This window comes from Astatotilapia calliptera, chromosome 1 (assembly GCF_900246225.1).
Source record: "Astatotilapia calliptera chromosome 1, fAstCal1.2, whole genome shotgun sequence".
NCBI classification, from domain to species: domain Eukaryota; kingdom Metazoa; phylum Chordata; class Actinopteri; order Cichliformes; family Cichlidae; genus Astatotilapia; species Astatotilapia calliptera.
The window spans coordinates 11,290,642-11,312,818 of NC_039302.1; the positions used below are offsets into that span (position 1 = coordinate 11,290,642).

The following is a 22,177-nucleotide window of genomic DNA, read 5'->3' on the forward strand; positions in this document are numbered from 1 at the left end:
CGGAATCATTATTGCTTTTTATTAGTTTTATAATTAACATATGGCGAATGATTTGCTGTTCAGTGATAATTCAGGCAGCTGTCTGCATGACATTTGGAGAGAGGGATACAGATATATGGTAATTGGATTTGTTTGCGTGTGAGCGCGTGTGCTTGTTGTGATATTTTGAGCCCCACTGGCACAATACTTATGCAACACACTTAAGAAGAGACGACTATTTAAATTAAAAGGGGGTTTTTTGTGGTTATTTATTGAAACTGGAACAAACGTTTGGTTAGAAAAACATAGAACGGCAATAAAAAGCTAACTTTTCTAATATTTGAAATCACAGCGCGTGTTCTCTTTTATCAAATAGTTTGAAGTACGGTGTCTTCTGAAGTGCTGTAAGCAAACACAGCAGACAGTGAGGAGACAACATAAAGGGGGTGAAAAAGATTAGTTTCCTCTTCTCATTTAGAATTCATCAAATCTGATTTTTTTCCACTTCCCAGTATCCTTTTTAATGGAGCGTTCTGTCTCTCATCTTCAGCACTCCTTAACTTTTATCCCTTACTATGTTCACTTCTCTCTCTAAAGCTGTCAGAGAATGAGAGAAAAGATGTCTGGGAAAGGACAGGACGTAGTTAAGAGAAGCTGGGAAACATAAGAGGATAATTAGAGTACCCAGATGGCACTCCCTAACTAATAGTCCAAATTATCAGTAATGGGGAAGGTTAGGGAACAGAGCAGAAAGAAGTGAAATCTCACCATGGCAGCTAACTTGTTGCTGGAAAGGAAGCTAACAGCTTCTCATTGGGGGGGAAATTGGTAATAACGAACTGACAGACAGCCATCTTTAACCAATCATGTGTCAGAGGTTAATAAACCATGACACTGAGTCCAAGACAAAGTCGTGCCAGTGATTTCAGCTGCATTATCCTCTCAGTTCTATCCTCCGACGCCTTCCCAATACATATACTCAGATTGCACATGACACAGGTTGCTGTATCATGTGCAAAACAAATGCATAAATGGGTTCTCTCCAGCTTCACCAGGCATATAATATTCATATGTAACAGTAATGTTAACTCATAAATGATTTTTGTGATATGCAGAAGCTCTCAGTTTTATTCTCTGCTAAGTAGTTACAATCAGATATATTCAAAATGGTATTTTGGAGGGAGAAAGATCAATATTCTGTCATTTATCAAACAATATCGAGACTCATTTCAAAGAAACTACAAAGAAAGCACATTTTTGCCTCTACATATAACTTTCCTTAACCATAAACTATGCCCTGCAAAGTTTTAAGTTACCCGAGACTGCGCCTGTCAGCCCAGCACAATGAGGGTGCACGGAATGAGGTTTGTGTTTCTGCTTGTCACACTGACTGATCTCACAGCGTGTTTTGCAGATTATCTGGAAGGACACGTAGTGCTTCAATGTTTTCAATGTCATTTTTCAAATCTGCGAGCACCGTGAGCAAAAACTGATTTACGAGAAATGCATTGGCGAAATCGCAGCGATATAACAAAAAAAAGTGCAAGTGAAATGAAAAAGAAAACAGAATGAAGACGGGGTTTTGTTTTTTTTTTTTACTTTTTTGGTTGGGAACCATTTATTACTGCACCCAGTTTTGAAAGATAACAGTGGAAAAGTTAAATGGGGACTGGGGGATTGTAACTGTTGCGATTGTGACTTTTTCACTCCGCAAGTAACATATTCAAACTTTTTTTTGCCTCTCAAAAGTGCAGTTTTTAAAATGGAATTACATAAGATCTTTTATAGCTCTCACTTCACTTTGCTGCACCTGGCAGGTCAGCAGGGATGACGTTTTGACTGTATAATCCCTGCATTACTGAAATGAAGATATCCACAATTTTGACTCACAACATTCGCAGGATTTCACTGTGTGGGCTGTTTCACCTGGCAGAGGGCCAGTGTTGCGGGACCACAGACAGATCCCACACATACGAGGTCAGAGCAGATATTTGACTCTACCCTCCTCTGGCTTCTCTTCTGAAACATACCTCAGCAGAGCACAGTGAACTTGCCACTGAGGTTACGCTTAAACACACACACACACACACTCTAAGACGCTTCTGTACGTGTATGGTTCCCCCTGAAGGAATGAATGAAGAAAGAAGCTCTTGAATTGACCTTTTTGGTGTAAATTACCATGCAACCGTTGTATAGTTTTACAAATTGCTGTGATTATTCTGGAATTGGAAACCCTGATAAATGAGCAGTTTTCTGTGAGTATTTCAGTTCACCCTGGCTACATGTAGAATGTAGCCAAGAGTTAAGTCCCCATGTATAAATCCTCACGAGCTTCTAAATGTGCCTTAGTGTTACATACACATGAATAAATTACCGTAAAACAACAACATTTATTTTGCAGAATGAAGATGAAGCAGGCCCGCCTGCCAAAAGAAGAGCACACACAGGCTTAATCGAGCAAGCAGCTTTTCAGGAATCAATTCAGTTAACCAGCAAACACAAAAAAGTTTTGTTATTATGCAGTGCAATATATTTAATTCTCCCAAGACATATGGAACATGTGCTCTAATTAGCCAGCTCTCCTGTCTCCTCTTTAATTTTGTTGTTTGAGTCAAATACAGGCCTCCATAACTCAGGGGACAGGACAGATTGGGCCTGTGGAAGAAGTATCAAAGCACAACTGAGGCAACAATGTTGTTGCAAATCGCTGTGAGGGCTAAAATAAGTATCCGGTGTATTTAAAGCCCGGGTAAAGCCATGGACTGATATTTTTTTCTGTAACTGATATTTAGTCATGCTATTATATTGATATTTTTCTGGTGTTTTTAAAAAAAATAATTCCTTTTGTCTATAAAAAGCAAATAAACACTCAGACAGCTCTCATTGTACAGGTGCCGGACAAGTGGTTCCACCAACTTGTAGCACTGAGTACTCTTTCTTTGCTCTCCATAAATGGTTCCCCAGCTTATCAGCAACCTTATCAGTAACCAAAAAATCAAACTTATTTTCAGACACGAGGAGGTAATATCTGTGTAATGTGTCCTACATGCATTTTGGGCTAACAGTTCCTGTGTCATTGACATCTTCATTGGGGAATGCCAAATAGGCAAACATTCAATAAACAGACAGGCCTCTGTGACATGTCGGACAGTAACAAGTTAAAAATTACCAAAGTGAATAAAATGTGGTCGGGTGACAGCTGGTGGCCAGAAATTAAAAACAGCAACAGACTAAATAAAATCACAAGAATAATGACACATAGAAACACGATTATGGATCAAAGCCTCAAAATATAATAGAATAAGCAAGAAATCAAAACAGGAAATCCAGAACTTTGTTAGACTTTGTTTACTTTTTTTACAGTATATGTCTTTTTCTCCTGGAGTGATAGATCTAGCCAGCAGTCAGTCATTCAGGTCAGCTGAGATCTCAGGAAAACCACTGCACTTCCTTCTGACCTACACTAATCTCTCCTGTGGTTCTGTCTTCCGACACCATTATTTAATCTCATATTCCATCTTGAATGTCATTTTACTATCCAATGTATTTATTGTTTTATCTTTTTTGGGTGACAAATGCAAATTCCTGTTACCTGCATAGGAACATTTCATTGTGGGAGATGCAAAACAGCTCTTTATCAAGATGTCACTGTGCAAGGAAAATGAAACTGCATTCAAGTGTTTGTGTCACTGGCAGTCGATGTTTGGTGTCTTGCAGAGAACAGCTGGCACGTCAGTGCTACCTGTAAATGCTTGCAATTCCCTTGTGTGTGTGTTTGTGTTTTCTGAATTGCCCTGTTAAAAAGATTAAAAATTGTGATGCACATCCTTTTCACCACAGCCATTTCCAGAAATATATTTCTAATCAATTCAGTTCAGTTTGTTTCATATATTGCCAATGCACAACATCAGCATCTTTGTCTAGCACAGAAAGATTTTAAAATCTTCTGACAGCATCATGCTCATCATAAAATAATTTTTTTTAACTTTTTGTTGCACATTGGTGAACCTGTCACCATCCTTACTGATCTAAGATGCTCTTTTCATACCTTGTCATGTTAATGAACTGTTGCCAATTAACCTAATTCACTTATTGAACCTAACTCCTTGATAGCTGGTTCGATTCCAGCCAGAGACACAAATTTTACAGTTTCATTTCTTGTGGCTCAAATAAAAGGATCATTTTATCTGCCACAGCTGCCCTTGTAAACAGAGATGCACACAAAAAGTGTCACATTTGTTTTGTAACTACCTTTTTTTTTGGTATTTATACGTCAATTTGAAAAAATAACAAAAAATAGCTATGGTTTCTGCACCTTGTGTTTTTTTTGTTGATTTGTATAATTGATTTTTTTTCTTTCTTTTTAATAATTGAGCTTGATAATGCAAATTTACCTTCATAGTGCAGGTTCACCTTGGAGACATGTTCACACAACTGTGGATGTGAATGCACATTGTGCATTTGGCATTTTGCCAAACAGGGTAATTGTGCGGCATCTGACAAGTTCCCGAACCACTGAGTTTTAATCATGATGAAATGACGGCCCTGGCAAGGTGCAAAGCTGTATTCTTCCACAGATTCATTGATAGTGCTGATTTAGCAGGCCTAGAGGCGTGATTAAATAATTGAGTTGCTGTGGGTGTTTATAATAAGAAGTTATTTGAAATCGACGTGGAGGTCAGCGGTTAGTTGTCCCTTCCTTTAACCATGCTACTAATAATACAGCTCCACATATCGTCACCTTCAGTGGCTTTTTCACATAAGCAGCTGAAGGAGTAAAGGCTTCGGTTGGATGCATGTGTTCTGTATTTAATGAAGCACACATAGGCACCGAACCTCACTTCATTCACTTTAATGATTTACACCTAATGCCACACTGGATTGCCTTTTCCTTATTTAATTTTTTGTTCTTCATTTGATCCCATTCACCTAAAGAGGAACCTGTTTGTTTCTTGTTTGCATAAAGAGTGCTAAAAAGCTAAGCTAAATTAATCCCCAATTAGGAGTCTGACCAAGATAAGTTCAGGCTCGCTCTAATCTAGCCTTCCTGGGTCTCATTTGTCCTCTAAGTCACTAATTTAGTCTGGCACGTCACCTTAACGACCAGTCCCACTGCAATAAATACTGAATAAGCTATAAAGACAAATCCTAATGCTGATTAGCTCTTTTCAATGTCTATATTTTACAGACATGTTGTCATTTAGCCAGAGGTGGGAAGTAACAAAGTACAAATACCTTGTTACAGTACTTAAGTAGAAATTTCAGGTATCTGTACTTTACTTGAGTAATTTATTTTTCTGACTGCTTTTTGCTTTCACTCCCTGCATGTTTGAACAAATTTCTCTATTTTCTTCTCCTTACATTTTTAAAACAGACTCATTACTTTTGGTTTGATACATTTGAAAGAAGTTGTTATTTCATGTCACTGCTAACCTCCAAACATCAAACCGACTTGAAGCTGTAACTCATGAAAGGCATTTTTGTTCATGTATTAATGAGCAGGAGATGAGAAAAGGAGATGCAAGAGGCAAAACTGTAAGGGGTTAAAATTATTTGTTCCTATTTTTTGTTTTCTTTTTCTTGCATAACATCGGAACAACTTCAAATGTCCATAAATTGTGGTTGTGGAACTTATCTAAAATCTAGCTAGCCCTACAGAAGACAAGCGGAGTAACGTGTTGTGGCAGGTAATTTCAAATGCAACGTTTCTATCAGCTTAATAAACATTAGCAATCACACAAATTGTTTGTGTGCAGTTTGTGTGATTCTAACTGAAGGTCCCGCTGCTGTATTTGACAGGGAGAGAAAAGAAAGCGAGTTAACTTCACTTCATAAACACGGGACAGGCGGGGAAGAAGAGAGGTCATATTTAAAGATAATAACTTTAAAGCATACATGTAAGTCCTTGTGTTTTTAAATCAGATATTGAGTCTGTAGATGTGACACTTTATATTTTCATATTGTGAAAAGTCCTGCAAATCAAACTGAGGTACACTAACTGTGTTATTTAGAGGCTGCATGAAAATTATCTGCAGGTTAGTGCAGGATAAACAGGTTAGTTTGCTGCACTGTGATGGATTTAAAGCAAAGAACAGTGTGTGACTGGTTCAGAGCAGCTGTGGTTTCATGGTCAGTGTGTAGCAGAGATTCATATGAAGTTAAACTAATAATGCTGAGATACATTCGCTGAATTCAACCTTCATACCAACTTTATACTATCTAGAAAATAAGACAGCATAAACAGTGTGTACTGTCAGTGTAGAGGATGGAAATCAGCCAGGACAACTCATTAAACATCTGCTGACATCTGGTTAAATTCAGGTGTGCAAATCCACAAAGAGCAACAGGTCAGCTGATCACAGCCTGTACACTAAGGAAATCTATCGGAGCTCTCGATAGAAATTATTGTTGTCATTCTTTTCCCCACACTGAGCCACTACAAGTGATTTCCCCACCTGCTGAATCCCACTTCAACTGTGTGGTTTTTTTCCCATATTACTAACATGCCAATTTGTTTGTTGTGATTTATTATCAGCCAGACTCATATTTGCTTTAAATGACAAATTTATTTAAGACGGAGTGATTTATCTAAGTCTGGGATGGTACGTGTTAACGGCCGCTCATAGATCCTACCTGCCGGATCTTCTTTTCATTGATATCGCTGTTATGACTGATGAAGCCGAGCTGGTGAGTTTCTGTGTTAACCAAGTAACGTGTTAAAGCTATAAATATGACTATTACTAAACTGTACTGTCATTAATAGTGTTGCTTTGTTAATGTTGTATGGTTGTTTTATTTTGTGTCTTTCAGTTGATTACCTGGCATCTGTAAAGGCACGGTTACTGTACTGGTGTTAGTTTATGGTTGTGGAATAAACTTATAAAAGGCAGCAATCAGATGTCCGAGCCTGAGTACGACACAGTTTCATCAGTTAAAACACACCCTTATGGTGGGAGTTTGCTAAATTAAAGGTAGTTAACTTAGTAAAAACCGTACAGTAATCAACACTTAGCCACCCCCCGCGACGGAGAAGTGGAGGAGGGTCTGTGTCGACTACGGAGAATCCAGCAATTAGACGGAGCCCGGCCGATCGACACGGCCGATCGACGTGACTTCGTTCTCAAAACACCGTCAAGCCCTCATACGTGAGAGACTGTGTGTGGATTTCTTTGCTGGGACTATTAGGGCGCTGGCATAGGATAAGCCGGCCGCCGAAAACGAACTTTTAATTCAGTTACTAGCCGCTAAGCGACCGGAAGTGGGTCGCCGTCATCTTTGTTGAGGGCAAAGGAATAACGCCGGTAATAAACAAGAAGGAAAAGTCAGTATGGCATCCCGAGAAGAATTAAAGAAAAGGCGGTCCTCTGCGCAAGCAGTTTTTACTAGGAAAGCCAATTCCATTGCCTTTAACATTGACCTTCTGACTGAACATGACCTCATGTGTGAAAGTAGGACACTCAAAGACAGTTATAGTGAGGTTTGTGATAGCAGTTTTGATTACATCGCTGCTATGGAAGAAGAAGATGCAAGTGGGCTTGCAGCAGAAATAGCTGAGGTGGAGAAGAAGCTGCAGGACTGCCGCTCAAAATACCAGACCACAGAAATGAAGCTAAAGGAAGCGTCATGGTCTCGTTGTGCATCAGCTCAGTTTGACAGTCTAAGAGTTGACCTAAAGGATATGATTAGCCAGGTGGAAGCGCTCAAAACGGGTCAAATAAAACAGGATCAGTTTGATTCAATGCTCCCTGCTGTGGAAGGCCGAGAGGAAGCTCTGAGTGAGTTTGTGCATAAGTGGGATCGTTATGTTCCAGAGAAAGAAGTGAACGTTATGCGAGCTTGTCTCAAAGAGTTCAAGGAAAGGAGGAGAGTGGCTATGGTGGTGCTGGCTACCACCCTAGATGGAAGAAGGAGATCTGGGTGTGGCGACCTTAGAAGCAGGACTAGCAGTGAAGGTGAAAGCAGTGATGAAGGTGGCACTGACGGTGGAGTGACGACCAGCACTAGCAAGCCCAGTGGGCCCGCTGCGACCGGTGGAGATGATGGCCCAGCGCGTGCCAGTGGTGCGCTAGATGCTGACGTGCACCCTGCTGCATGCCAAAGTGCCGCAGTGGGCAGTAGTAACCAGGTTATTGATGAAGGTGGCCCCGATGGAGCACGAGCTGCAAGTCCTTCCATTGCAGCCCTTCAAGCGCCACCACAGGGACCACTATACCAGGGTCTGGGGAGTCCTGTGTTCAACCCTGGCCTCTCAGGCACGCCACAGCAGCTTCGAGGAGTGCATGGTGTGAGACCCAATGGCGCTGGGGCAGGACAGAGCACGTCTACCGTCTCTCAAGGATCACTCGGAACAAGGATCGCACTCGCACCCCTGAGCCTACCAAAGTTCTTTGGGGACAGGAGAAGCTACTGGCGCTGGAAGAGTAACTGGGGGATCCTCCAAGCGTTAGCGGAACCCACAGGTTCCCCGGAGTGCAGGCTCTTCCACCTGATGGACAGTATTGCTGATCCAGTAAAATGTGAACTTAGGCTGTCTCACTGCCGTACAGCGAGTGAGGTTTTCCGAGTTTTAGAGGACTGTTATGGTGACGTATCACAGATAGCAGATGACATTGTACTTGAGCTACAGGAGTTACCGGGCGTGCGCAACAACAAACCCAGAGAGGTTTTACAGTTGATCCAAGCTGTAGAGAGGGCGCTGTTGGACTTAATAGACCTAGGTTGTGAAGATGCCATAAAAAATCAGTTAGTGATCCGGTCACTTGAGAGTAAGCTGCCGGACAGTATGAAAGAAAGGTGGCTTTTGTACCGATGTGATCCTGTCAATGATGTCAGTCCACAGAACCGGTTTGATAAGCTATGGCAGTTCCTGAAAGATCAGAAGACAGTTCTGGTGCAACTGGAGCAGTTGCAATCCATCAGACAGTCTAATACTGCCAGGGCAGCCGATCCGAGCCCCCGCGAGAAACCAAAAGAGAGGCCTGATCGGAGGATAGAGAGACGTTCGTTCACCAAGGCTACTGCGAGCGAGACGAGAGGTGAGCTGTCACAGAATCCTTGCTGTTTGTGTGGCGAAGAGGGTCACACAGGGCGTTTATACCGCTGTAAGACGTTTAAAAAGGCCAACCCGTCAGAGCGGAGAGTTTACGTGAAAAAGACAAAAGTATGTCCCAGGTGTCTGGACTCTCATGGGAGTGATGACCCGTGTAGTAAAAACTTTCTGTGTCGTAATGAAGGATGCAGAAGGGGTGATGCCTCATCGGATCACCATTTCTTCCTGTGTCTTAAGATCCCAACTAGGAAAGATGCAGCTAGGCAAGGGATAAAAGGGGATAAAAGGAGAGAACCCCGAGGCCCGACGGAAGAGCAAGAGGCTGTGTTTGCTGGCCTAGGTCTGTCCCCGGAGCAGCTGGAGGCTGTTCGAAGGGCTTGCACAAACAAAGTAACTTCAAAGTTGTGGGCTGGCAGAGGCTCAGAAGATGAGAGTTGTCTGAAGGAGCTCCCGGTCCTCATGATGTTGTTGGACGTCACCACCAAGAGGGGAGACTGGATTGGAGCACTCATCGATTTAGCCTCTGACACGAATTATATCACCCACGAGGCAGCGGAGAGGCTTGGTCTGCCTGGTGAACCAATCACCTTAGTTGTTCATGGTGTTGGTGGCATGGAGGCAAAAGTAGAGACAAAGAGATACCTGGTGAGCATAAAAGTAGCCACAAAGAAGGGAACATGGCGACTCCATGAGATGGTTTGCTATGGATTAGAAGAGATTGCCAATGTGGGTCACGTCGTGGACTCGGGGCGCCTGGAGAAGTTTTTCCCAGGCTCCGTCGAACCCGGGGAACTGATTCGCCCGGAAAAGATTGAGCTACTCATCAGCACCCGGGAGGGTCGTCTAGCCCCCCAGAGAATGATGAGGTGCGGTGACTTGGTTCTGTGGGATGGTCCGTTGGGGAAAACCATCAGTGGTGCACACCCAGATCTGTTTGAAGATGTGGAGGTGACTGCACGACTCTCATCGACCCATTTTGCATGCTCCATGAGGGCGGAGTCTCAGAGAGTTGTGGCCCTCCATAACTGCTGCCCAAAACCAAAGAACGGCGTAGAAGTCGGTACCACGGCTACATCCAACACTGAGATCATCAAATGGCTGCAGTGGGACAGTATTGGTGCCGCCTGTGATCCCATGTGTGGCGGGTGCCGCTGCGAGAAGTGTGCCCCTGGAGGGAAAGAAATGTCACTTGCTGATGAAAGAGAGTTGGAGATCATCAGAGGAGGTCTAACCTTCAAGCTGAGTGACAATCATAGTGACAAACCCCATTGGGATGCTAAATATCCCTGGAAAGAGGACCCTGCGACCCTGCCTAACAACCGCAAAGCTGTGGAGGCGACTTTCCTGAAGTCAGAAAAGCGCCTCGAGAAAGATCCGCTATGGAAGGCAGCTTATGCTAAGCAGGTGTGCGACATGCTGGCTAGGGGGGCCGCTATCCAGCTTTCCCAGACGGTGTTGGACGAGTGGAAAGGAGCGGTGTGGTGGATAAACCATCTGATGGCGCCCAACCCACACTCCAACACCACGCTGGTGAGGCTCGTTTGGGACAGCAGCCAGGTGTACAGAGGTGTTAGTTTGAACAGCATCTTGATGAAAGGCCCAGATGTCCTGAATCCCATTAGGGCAGTGCTGCTCCATTTCCGGGAGGGAGAGCATGCGGCAATAGGGGATGTCTCCAAAATGTATAACTCTGTATGGCTGGAGGATCAAGAGGTGCATGTTCACCGCTTCTTGTGGAGGCATTCCCTGGAGGAGGACATCAAGGATTATGCTGTGGTGCGTGTGAACATGGGTGACAAGCCTGCAGGTTGTATCGCTCAGGTTGCCATGCGAGAGACTGCCTTTCTGCCACAGTTTGTCAACAGAGTGGAAGAAAGACGTGTCATTGAAGAGGATACTTACGTGGATGACATCCTTGTGTCCCACAACGACCTTGAGAGACTGAGCGAGATCCTTGAGGGGGTTGAAACCATTCTCAAGCATGGTGGGTTTTACCTCAAGCCTTGGGTGCGGTCTGGCTTTAGTGGGAGGCAAGGTGCTGTTCCTGCCGAACCAGAAACCATCATGTTGCCCAACCAGCTGCGGACCGAGGACAACAAGGCCTTGGGTGTGGGTTATCTCGTGGAAGAAGACAAGCTCTTCCTCATGGTGGCTATTAACTTCTCCGCAAGAAAGAAAAAGATGCGTACTCAAGTAGACCTCACTGAGGAGAACATAGGGGAGAAGACGCCAAATCCCCTCACCCGCCGTATGCTTCTAAGTCAGGTAGCAGGGCTCTATGACCCCCTTGGTCTGGCGACGCCCCTGAAGCAGAAAGGTGTTATTCTTGTCAGAAGAGCCTTTCAGGAGGCCGGGATACTGACTAAGGATAAGTGGGATAAGCCGCTGTCTAGTGAACTACGTGGGAGAGCGATCAAGCTCTTTGAGGAGTACGCGCGGCTGAGTACCATCACCTTTCCCAGGAGTATTACACCATCCGGCTGGGTGGGTAAACCCTGGGGGATCACATTCTCTGATGGAAGTTGTGACTCATACGGAGCGGTCCTCTACCTGCGCTGGGAAACATCTGGAGGGGTTAAGACCCGGCTCGTGGAGTCCAAGGCCAAATTGACTCCAATTGAACAAAAGGGAGATGCTGTCAAGGCAGAGATTTGTGGAGCTGTTTTTGCCACTCGCCTGAAAGGTTACTTTCTGAAGTACAGTCGGTTGGAAATAGATCGTTGGTACCATTTTCTGGACAGTCAGACTGTGTTAGGTGCCATCCAACGGGAGAGTTACGGGTTCCAGACCTTCTTTGCAAATCGAGTGGGAGAGATACAGAAGACTGGGCCTGTGACCGACTGGTGGTGGCTTCCTGGCCAGTTCAACGTGGCTGACCTGGTCACAAGAGGATGTTCCCCTGAGCAGCTTGGTGAGGGCTCTTCATGGCAGACCGGTCCCATGTTCCTAACCAAGCCAGTAGAGGAGTGGCCCATAAAGTCAGCTGCAGAGGTGGCCTCTGGGACTAGAGAAGTCGTCAGTCGACTCCAAAGAAAGGCTTTTTCTGCCATCTTAACAAGGTCGCAGGAAAGGGCGCAGACTACTCCAGATGGTTTTGATAGCGTCAAAGCCGTGGTCGGCGGCCGAGTAAGTCCAGAGCTTTTACCATTCAGCAACAAGGTTACGTCTTTTGAGACTAAGGGGTCTCCTTCTGTTGCTTCTAATGTCTGCAGGATCAAGGAGTGCTGGGGTTCAGCCTTGATAAATCAAGTAGATCTTTCACGGTTCAATTCTCTAGCCAAGCTCTGTGGGGTCATAGCTTATGTCCACAGAGCCTTGCGCTTTTGGTTATCTGGCAGGGGTCGAACTGCTGTAGGATTAAAGTGGGAGGCAGTGCCCACGGCTCAGGAGCGAGTAGAGGCGTTTCAGGACTTATGCCTCGCCGCCCAAGCAGGTGTGACTTTCCCTACGACGACGCTCAACCGCCTGGTTGTGCGCAAGGATAAAACAATGGGGCTCTTGATGTGCTATGGTCGGATTCAATCCGTTGAGGAGGAGAGGTCCGGGGTCCCTTTGATCCCCTACAAGTGTCGGTTAAGCTCTCTCCTCGCTGAGGACGCCCATCGTGTCAACCACGAAGGTGTTTCTGCCACCCTTCTTCGGATGAGGAAGAGGGGCTGGGTAGTTCAAGGTCCCAGGATCGTACGGAAGGTGATTGATTCGTGCGTAAGTTGCAGAAAGTGCAGGGCCAAGCTATGCACTCAGGTGATGAGTGATCTTCCTCCCGTACGTACTACGCCAGCAGCCCCTTTTGAGTACACTACTTTGGACTTGTTTGGTCCATATTTTGTCGGAGACTCAGTAAGACGACGAATGAAGAAGAAAGTTTGGGGCGTGGTTTTTAGCTGTATGGCCTCAAGAGCAGTTCATGCAGACATAGTTGAAGATCTGTCAACTGAGGGCTTCCTGAAGGCATACCAGCGGTTTACTGCCCTGAGGGGTCACCCCAAGAAACTCTGGTCTGACCAGGGGACCAATTTCGTGGGAGCTAAACCTGCGCTGAAGGAGCTCTATGATTTCCTTGCGGGTATCGACAAAGACGAGATCCAAAGAAAGGCAGCCGTAGTTCGGTCTGACTGGATGTGGGAGTTTAGTCCAGCGGACTCCCCACACCGGAATGGAGCAGCAGAGGCAGCTGTTCGCGTGTTGAAAAGGGCGTTGAGTAACGTTGGTGAGGAGGGAAACTTGACTGCTCTGGAATTCCAAACCCTCCTCTATTTGGCGGCCAACCTCACCAATGAGAGGCCTATCGGGGCCAGAGCTCAAATTCAGGAAGAAATTGTAGATGTGTTGACACCAAACTCTTTGTTGTTGGGTCGGGCAGGGCCCAGGGGCGACAACATGGGTTTTGAGTTCCCTGCCTACCCATTCAGTCGTCTACGTGCAGTCCAGGTGGAAGTGGACAAGTTTTGGAGACGCTGGAGTCAGTTGGCCGGGCCGCACCTGTTTGTTCGGCAAAAATGGCATGCCCCGGCGAGAAATGTTTCTGTTGGGGACCTTGTCTGGGTGGCAGATCAGAACGCACTTAGGGGTCGTTTCAAGCTGGGCCGCGTGGAGGAGGCAGATCCGGATCACCTAGGTGTTGTTCGAGATGTCAAAGTAAGGATTTGTTGTAGTCGTCCCATCAACTGGTCTCAGGCAAGGAAGGACAGGGAACCATGTCATTCCACCATTCTCCACAGGGACGTAAGGAGGTTGGTGGTGTTACTGCCAGTAGAGGAGCAAGAGGAACGTGGTTCATCCCCCTGAGTACCCAGGAGATACTTGCAGATTGGGGACTCTTGGGTGTGGGGACCAGGCCCAACCTGTTTAAAACACTGTTATAAGACTTTTTGTTTTCTATATTAGTGTTTATTGCTACTGGTTATTGTGGCCTACTTAGTCTGGCACGTAGCCCAAGTGGGAGGTGTGTGGTTTTTTCCCATATTACTAACATGCCAATTTGTTTGTTGTGATTTATTATCAGCCAGACTCATATTTGCTTTAAATGACAAATTTATTTAAGACGGAGTGATTTATCTAAGTCTGGGATGGTACGTGTTAACGGCCGCTCATAGATCCTACCTGCCGGATCTTCTTTTCATTGATATCGCTGTTATGACTGATGAAGCCGAGCTGGTGAGTTTCTGTGTTAACCAAGTAACGTGTTAAAGCTATAAATATGACTATTACTAAACTGTACTGTCATTAATAGTGTTGCTTTGTTAATGTTGTATGGTTGTTTTATTTTGTGTCTTTCAGTTGATTACCTGGCATCTGTAAAGGCACGGTTACTGTACTGGTGTTAGTTTATGGTTGTGGAATAAACTTATAAAAGGCAGCAATCAGATGTCCGAGCCTGAGTACGACACAGTTTCATCAGTTAAAACACACCCTTACGGTGGGAGTTTGCTAAATTAAAGGTAGTTAACTTAGTAAAAACCGTACATCAACCATTCATTCATTTTCCTGTTTAGAGACAAAGCCACCCTCTACAATGTAGGCAACAGAAACAAGCTATTTTTCATTTTCCTATTTTTCATTTTATATTTTGCTTAACTAGTTCAAGCTGAGTAAGTTTATTAGAATTAACATTTACACAAAAATAAAGTTTGTATTTCTGTCTACTAATATTATTTTATTATTACATTAATATAGCACAAGCTTTAGTTAGCTTTGCACAAAATTAGGTGTTAGAAATGTTCTTTAAGGAGTTCAGAGCCGGTACTTTTTCACTTTTACTTGAGTAAATTGGTTGACTCAGTACTTCAACTTTTATCTGAGTATTTTTAATACTAGTATGTTTACTTCTACCAAAGTACAGCATGTCTGTACTTTCGTCACCTTTGCATTTAACATTGATTGATTTCTTCACTCAATTGCAGCTGCCGATACTTGCTCATCAGCCACTGAATTTTTTGATAGTAACAATTTTATTCAACTTCACTGAATCCACGATTAGATTGGGTTTTGCTTTAATTCAAAATGTTTTTACCGCTGCTTGTATGCATAAAGGCAGTGTTGGCGTTTTTAAGTTCAACTGAACTGAAGTGTACAGTTGACACTACAGCACAGCCTCATGGGAGTGAATGAAAAATGAATCTATTTTTTTGTGTCAGTGAACATGAATTTTCAAGCAAAGCATTTCAGTAGAAAACATATTTCATGTCAGAAGCACATAAATTATTTATAGAGAAAATGTGTCACCATGGCAAACGAATATAAAAAAAACAACTTGTATCGGTTGTATTTTAACCTAAATTATTATATTTTCTAAACCTAATTGATTCATTTTTAAAGGCCTACATTAAACTAAAGCTAACCAAGCAACATATTTGTAATTAATATAATATTAATATAATCAAACAGTGTGTGAAAAAATTGCAATGTGTATCACACTAGCTTGTTTTTTTAGGAAAGTGAGGACAACTTAAAAATGCTGTCTTTTTTTTACCATTTTATCAGCACACATGCGAGCAGACTGATGAAAAGTCATGCTGAGGAACATAAAACCTGAAAATTCATGTCCATCATTGATAATGGGCTGGTACTTATGTACTGCTTTTCTACTCTATTTAAACACTCAGAACACTTTTCATACTACAAGCCTCATTTTAACCTAACAGACTCACACTCACTCGCACTCCAATGGATGCATCTGGGGCAACTCAGGGTTCGGTATCTTGCCTAAGGTCTCAAACCACCAACCATTGATTAGTAGATGACAGAGTATAAGAGTATAATACAAACTGGGATGAAGACTATTAGAACTCCCATTCACAAGCATTTTGTCACTGATTAAGTTATTTTGCAGTGTTAAATGTTCTTGTGACGATGGCAATAGATGAAAAATTCATCGCTACATTGATGCCATAAACTTTCAACCTATCCAATATATTTCCATAATAGAGATATTTCTTTCACCACCAATGTGAACCTAAATGTGATAATGAATGAAAAACAATAGAATTACTAAAATCATTTGATTTGTCCTGGAACTAGAAATGTGTTTACGAAGTTTTGTGGCAATTTTTATGGAACATGGAATACAATTTTAGACGTCAAAGCAAAAACCCTCTGGTGGTACCAGAGTTAATGGGGATCACCAACATCAATAGGATTCATCATTTTGGTGAGTAAAGACATCTGTACCAAACTTAATGGGTATCCATTAGTTAGTTACGATATTTCACTCTGAAGCGAAGCGATGGACCAACTGTCAGATGGCCCAAATGAGAAACATTGTTATCCACAAAGCTTTGGAACTTCCATGGCTGAAAATAAACCAGTTTTAAACCCTCACAACAACAAAAAATGTTTGTTTGCTTTATAGTCCAGGTTCGTATCCTCTTCTGTAGATTATTTAAATTGTTAATTTTCCCCATTTCAGAGCTGCACATATTTCATTTCATTACTTTTTGCCATGAAAAGTCACATGTCCATTCAGTGAAACCAATCAGACCATTTGATGCAATTAATGAAGTAAGACTTTCACTGATGTCTCACAATTGTTACTATTTTTTTTTCTTTTTTAAACCTTCTGGTCTCCAGCCAATCTCAGCCACACAATACTTGCATATTAACACACACTGTTTGGATAAGGAATTGATTCTTTTGGGTCTGGCAAACAATATTTTTTTACATCCCGATCATTGAGTGATCTGCTCAGGATATTAGAAAGTCTCTTTTCAGCAGTGAATAGAGAGAGAGAGAGAGAGAGGACGGGTGGCCTTTTACTGGACTCCAATTGTCTAGACTTCACACACCAAAACCAGGTAAATGTCAGGTATTTCTGAAGAACGTCAGAAGCTACATTTCACTCCTCTTTATTCCATCTTTTTCCCGTCCTCCTTCTCCTTTCATGGACTTCACCTCTTTTCGATGCTTGTGTCTCCCAGATAATGTCAGCACCTCTGGGGTGAGCTGCAAAGTGTGATCCTCCCACCTTTTTCTGTGCCTCCACCCCTTCTTCCACTTCATGTCTCTTCTCATCCTCTCCCCTGCACCTCGTTTCTCAGATGTGCTTCTCCTTCCTTTTGATAAGCCCAACAGTGCCTCCTTTCTCTCTCTCTCTGGCTCTCTCTTAGAATTTAGAGGGGGATAAAAATCTCTAAGCTCTGAATTATCTGACTCTGCTAAAGGTCACAGTCCTAATCACCCCAGATGATTGTGAATGGAACCAGCAGCAGTCATTAGCAGCTTTCTGTCTGGAACCAAACTAAAAAAAAAAAAAAAAAGTATGACAAGAACACAGTTTTTACTCCAATTCAAAAAGCGACAGCTAGGGTGTCTGCTAAAAGGCAAGAGTGTGTATATTTTAAAAATACCACCCCTACCAATATATTCTAGGTGCATAGTTAATATCCCCTCTAACACATCTTTGTTTTGTGAAAATAACAAGGGGTGTAAAAATATGACTGAACAGATAGAAATTGTAAATAACAGTGACAGGAAAGGGTGTAAACAATGAGTGAGCAGTAGACAAAAACACAAAGGGTGCCTAAACACATCTCACCAGAAACAGCAGTCAGACAACACAACAACAAGGCAACAAGCTGAGACACACCTGCAAGTATAATACCATTCACACCATAACTGGAATCAGCATGATGAAAAACTCGGTAACAACTATGAGATATTAAAAATTATCACAGGAAATAAAGTCAAACAGTCCTAATGCTAAAAAGACAAAGCATTGGACTCTGTGTGTGCGGACGTCAGAGAAAAAGGTTCATGAAACAAAAGATAAACGTGTTCAAAGGACAAAGGCTATAAAGGTTGTAAAGAATGCAGATTTACTGTTTTATCTACCCCAGGTTTAGGTTTTTCTGGTTACCAACTTAATTTTAACTGCCAGTAAGAACTTGCATATCATAAGAGATAAGAGATTTCTGCTGAAATTCCTATTCAGGCGTCTACTTGCACCCTTAGATTCATTGCTGTTTTGCTTATGATTTTCCACAGTAGTCTTTGCAGTGTCTCAGTACTGAATGACACCATAGAAATTTACCACACCTGAACAATTGGGTTTAGGCATATATGCAAATCCACAGACTCGGTAACAACTATGAGATGTGTCATTAATTATTTAACAAAAACTAAAATGTAGAAGCAGTGTGTGGAAAACTAAGCACACCCCTACTGCTTCCATAGGAATTCATAGGGTAAGAAGCAGCCAGGTGTTGGAAATCAATGCAAACATTTTAGCAGTTTGCTGATCTGGAGCATTCGGTTGGGTGTTGACATAATGTCAAAGAGGAAAAATATCAGTCTGGGAAGATTCGGAGACCCTTTCCAAACAGTTTAGGGTTCATCATTCTTCAGTGAGAAAGATTATTCACAAGTGGAAGACATTTATGTCACTCAGCACATGACGGTCATCAATCTTCCCTGGACTGGCCGCCCCAGCAAATTCCCAGCAAGGTCATACTGTTCAGTGCTCAAAAAACACTGGCGCCACCGGGCCCTCTGACCACCACAAGTAGGCAACGGGTGAAGTGTCTTGCCCAAGGACACAACAACCGATACTGTCGGAGCCAGGGCTCGAACCGGCAACCTTCCGATTACAAGACAAACGCCCAACTCTTGAGGCACGATCGCCCCAAGGAGAAAGCCTTGTCCTTCTAAAAGAACAAGACAGCATGGCTTGTGTTTGCAAAAGTGCATTTTAAAGAAACACAAGAACAATTTCCTTTGGAAAAAGAGACCAAATAGAGACGTTTGGAAAAACAACACAGCCCCAAATGCCTCATGTCAACTGTCAAACAGTGGAGTTGGAGGAGTGATGATTTGGGGGATTTTGCAGTCAGAGGACCTGGGCACCTTACCGTCATTGTGTTGACCATGTGCTCTTCTGCCTACTGCCCCAGGCACCAGGCAGTTCTCTGGTGTCAAGAACAGGGCCCTTGGGGATGGCTGAGGTTTGCAGTGCATTGTTATGGTTCTCTGGGGCTCTTGCCCTTTGGCCTTAATGCGCCATCTGGGGCCTTCTTTCTCCTGCTGCTGGGGTTGGCATGCAGTTGTCATTGAGATGTGTGGCACTGAAGCTTCAGTACACATAGGGAGCTATGCAGAGTCTGGGTCTCCTGGGTCTTTCGCTCTCTGCCTCTGACTCTTGGGGGGGCTTCTTTCAGTGTCAAAGGCACACACACACAGACAGTCATGCAAGACTGTAGTTGTGTATCTGATTTTTTGTTTCGTTTTTTTTTGACATTGTGAAATATGTTGCATGTTGTTTATCCTCAGAATTGGTAATTGATTGTGTTCTTGTTTTTTTCTTGTTTTCTTTTCTGTATTTGAACCATTGAGGAACAAAAAGGAGGGCAGACGATGGTTATATGTTTAAATTGGCCACACATGGAAATCAAGGCAAAAACAGTCTTGTTTTTGTGTCAGTGAAAATCAACAATTCAATTCAAAACTGTTTGCAATAAACAGGCAAATGAGCAAAGGATGACTGAAGAACAGTACAGCAAACCATGTAAATGTCATAGGGTGGAAGTAATTTTTATGTTTTATTCTCTGTGTGTGTGTGTTTTTTTAAAAGTTTGTTTTCATAGTTAGCATGTTTTTTATTTGTTGTTTCGTATGCTTTTATTTTAAAAAGTCTGTTTTAATTTCCTACCCACAGCTTCCCAATCAAGGAAATGATCAACACCTGTTCAGTCATCTGCTATAAAAGATGGGAGGTCAACACAGTCAGGAGAGCCGACACACAGCAGGGTTGCAAAAGACATGCCACATGGGTATCAAGGAAACCTGGGCCTCCACTGTCTGTGGAGGCGGAGGTGGACCCAGTAAAAGGCAGTTTCCAGTGGGACACTGAGTTTGTTCTAGAACATTTGTAACTGTTGCACCCATGCACATAATATACAACAGGACTGCTATGTTGCTCTGATTTAGTTTTTTGTTTGGTTTGCTTTTAAATGCCCTGCACCCTTTATTGTAAATAAAATAATTGTTGGGTTTTGTACTACTTGGTTGTCATCCCTGTTTTTGCTGCTCACTGCCTGATGGAAAAGGGGCCTCTCTTTTTCCTTTTTTACAAAAATACTAACAGTTTTAAAAGATTTTAAAAATGGAATTATGATGACATTATACCACATGACAGAACAGAGCCGACTCCATCTAGGCATCGAGATTGTATCTCAGTGGTATCTCATTTCAAATGGCTTGTGTGGCACTTCCAAATAGACCTGTGTTCAGACTGTCATTATGTATTATAGCAGTATTTTGAAAGAGTAGTGTTTCATTTAAAAAAAAACAAAAAAAAAAACTTAAGTTGTTTTATATGAGCAGAAATGATGAGTCAGCTATATTTGTAACTCTAGTTTCTGCATTTTTGAGTATTTACAAATGAAGTTTCTGATAACACATATATTTCCACCAGTGGTGTGGGGTGAGTTTTACAGATAGTCAATCAGAGGGACACAAAAAAGTTTTGTTCTAATGTTTAACAAGGCAAATCAAACCAGATTTAAAAACCATTTGTGCTGCCTATCTTTTACCTTTAAATATGCTGATTGCAAAGAATTATTTACTATTATTTGACAATGAGGAGTGGTGGAGGATTTTTAGAAACATTCTTGTAGTAAAAGAAGCAATAAAATACCATGAAAACACCTAATGACGACAAAACTGTGTTATCGACAAATCATAAAAGTAAAAGTAATTATTCTGCAGAAAAATGTTCTCTATCAGTATTTTATGGATTAATATTTCTGATGATGAGATTTAAGGCTGAGCTAATTTCAAACATTGTATTTTCTGTTCATTTACAGTAATGCAACATATTCTATATCTATCTATCTATCTGGAGAGAGAGCGAGAGAGAGAGAGAGAGAGAGAGAGAGAGAGAGATGTTATGTATATTTATATGTGCATGTGCAAACTGTCAGTTTTTGCAGGAGTTCTTAAAAATAAGGTGCCGTTTTGGCAAAACAGTTGGTTAAATATAGTAGGGATTTCTCAGAGATACTAAGTGCTGGCTGAGCCTGAGCCTCTTTTTTTATTTGCCTTTTTTAATAAACCAGATAAGATGTCATCTCTCCATCATCAAAGGCTTCCCTTGCTAATGTGCTAAAGGAGTTATTTCAAACTTTTTAAACTGCACTCTGTGATGGCATGCCACACATGGTAAGCTCCACACCTCATCACCCGTTGATTCACTTTAGTTTAATTTACAGTCACTACTTTAAAATATTCTATTTATTGTTCAATATCGTTTCTTTATTAAATGTATTCATTTTTCCATCACACCTTTATATGGCGTGCACACATATTAACCTTGCAAGGTCAAAGTTCTGTTTTATGTTATATTAATACATCTTTCTTTGTTTGAGTTACCTGGGGGTTGGTGTCTCCTCCTGTCTGGCAAAAGGTGTGGCAAAGGGCTGGGAGACCTGAAGTACTGCTGACAGCCTAATTGGATTGCACCACATGCTTCATTGCCTGGGGGGTGTTTCATGTTTGTTTAAATGTTTTGTATTAGTTGGTTATATGGCAGCCATCTTGTTTTCCCCCGTGTGTGTCATTTGGTTTAGCTAAACCAGTATTTAAGTCCCCCTGTGTGTCATTTCAGCAGGTCAGTTTACCATATGTTTGTTTGAGGTTTTGTTAATTATTATCTTGAGTTTAGTCTATTGAGTTGACCTCTTTTATTGGTCTGCCTGTTTAAGTTTTGGCTTTGTTAAATATATTTTCATATTTTTGGGTCAATAAAACCCGTTTTTTTTAATTAAAACCACCTGTGTCCTTTATGCTTTACTGCTTGGTCCCTGACACACTCTAACTTGCACGTTACCGAAGGTGGTTTATAAAAGAAAACTTATCTTGTTAAGTCAGCAGCAGCTTGTCTTGTCATTGTTGCCATTGTTTATGGGAGACTGACACACTGCTGAAATGGAGACACACTACAGTTTCCTATGGCATCCAAGCCAAGCGACGCTTCAGCGTCAATAGCCAGCTGCAGTCACAAAATGACAGTAGTGTCAAGGACGGATACAACCAGGTGAAAAGCTTTATGACAGAATGCTGCAGCACTGACATTGCCATCAGTATTGATAATATATATTTAAAATTCCACCATGCAGCTAAGATGGTAACCACTGTAGGTGACAAATACACACCTTC

General features: G+C 42.4%; 1 protein-coding gene and 1 long non-coding RNA gene across 2 annotated transcripts; both read left to right on the forward strand.

The window, feature by feature from the left end:
* The first annotated feature begins 6,470 nt into the window (after nucleotides 1-6,470).
* LOC113018952 (uncharacterized) lies at nucleotides 6,471-6,868 on the forward strand. Its single transcript, XR_003271897.1, has 2 exons — nucleotides 6,471-6,666; nucleotides 6,790-6,868. It is a non-coding gene; the product is annotated as an uncharacterized LOC113018952 (long non-coding RNA).
* Nucleotides 6,869-13,145: 6,277 nt separating this feature from the next.
* On the forward strand, nucleotides 13,146-14,387 carry LOC113019950 (uncharacterized). The gene is made up of 2 exons (XM_026163617.1): nucleotides 13,146-14,185; nucleotides 14,309-14,387. The coding sequence occupies exon 1, from the start codon at nucleotides 13,148-13,150 to the stop codon at nucleotides 13,814-13,816; it is 669 nt and encodes a 222-aa protein (XP_026019402.1). The 5' UTR covers nucleotides 13,146-13,147; the 3' UTR covers nucleotides 13,817-14,185; nucleotides 14,309-14,387.
* The last annotated feature ends 7,790 nt before the right edge of the window (nucleotides 14,388-22,177 follow it).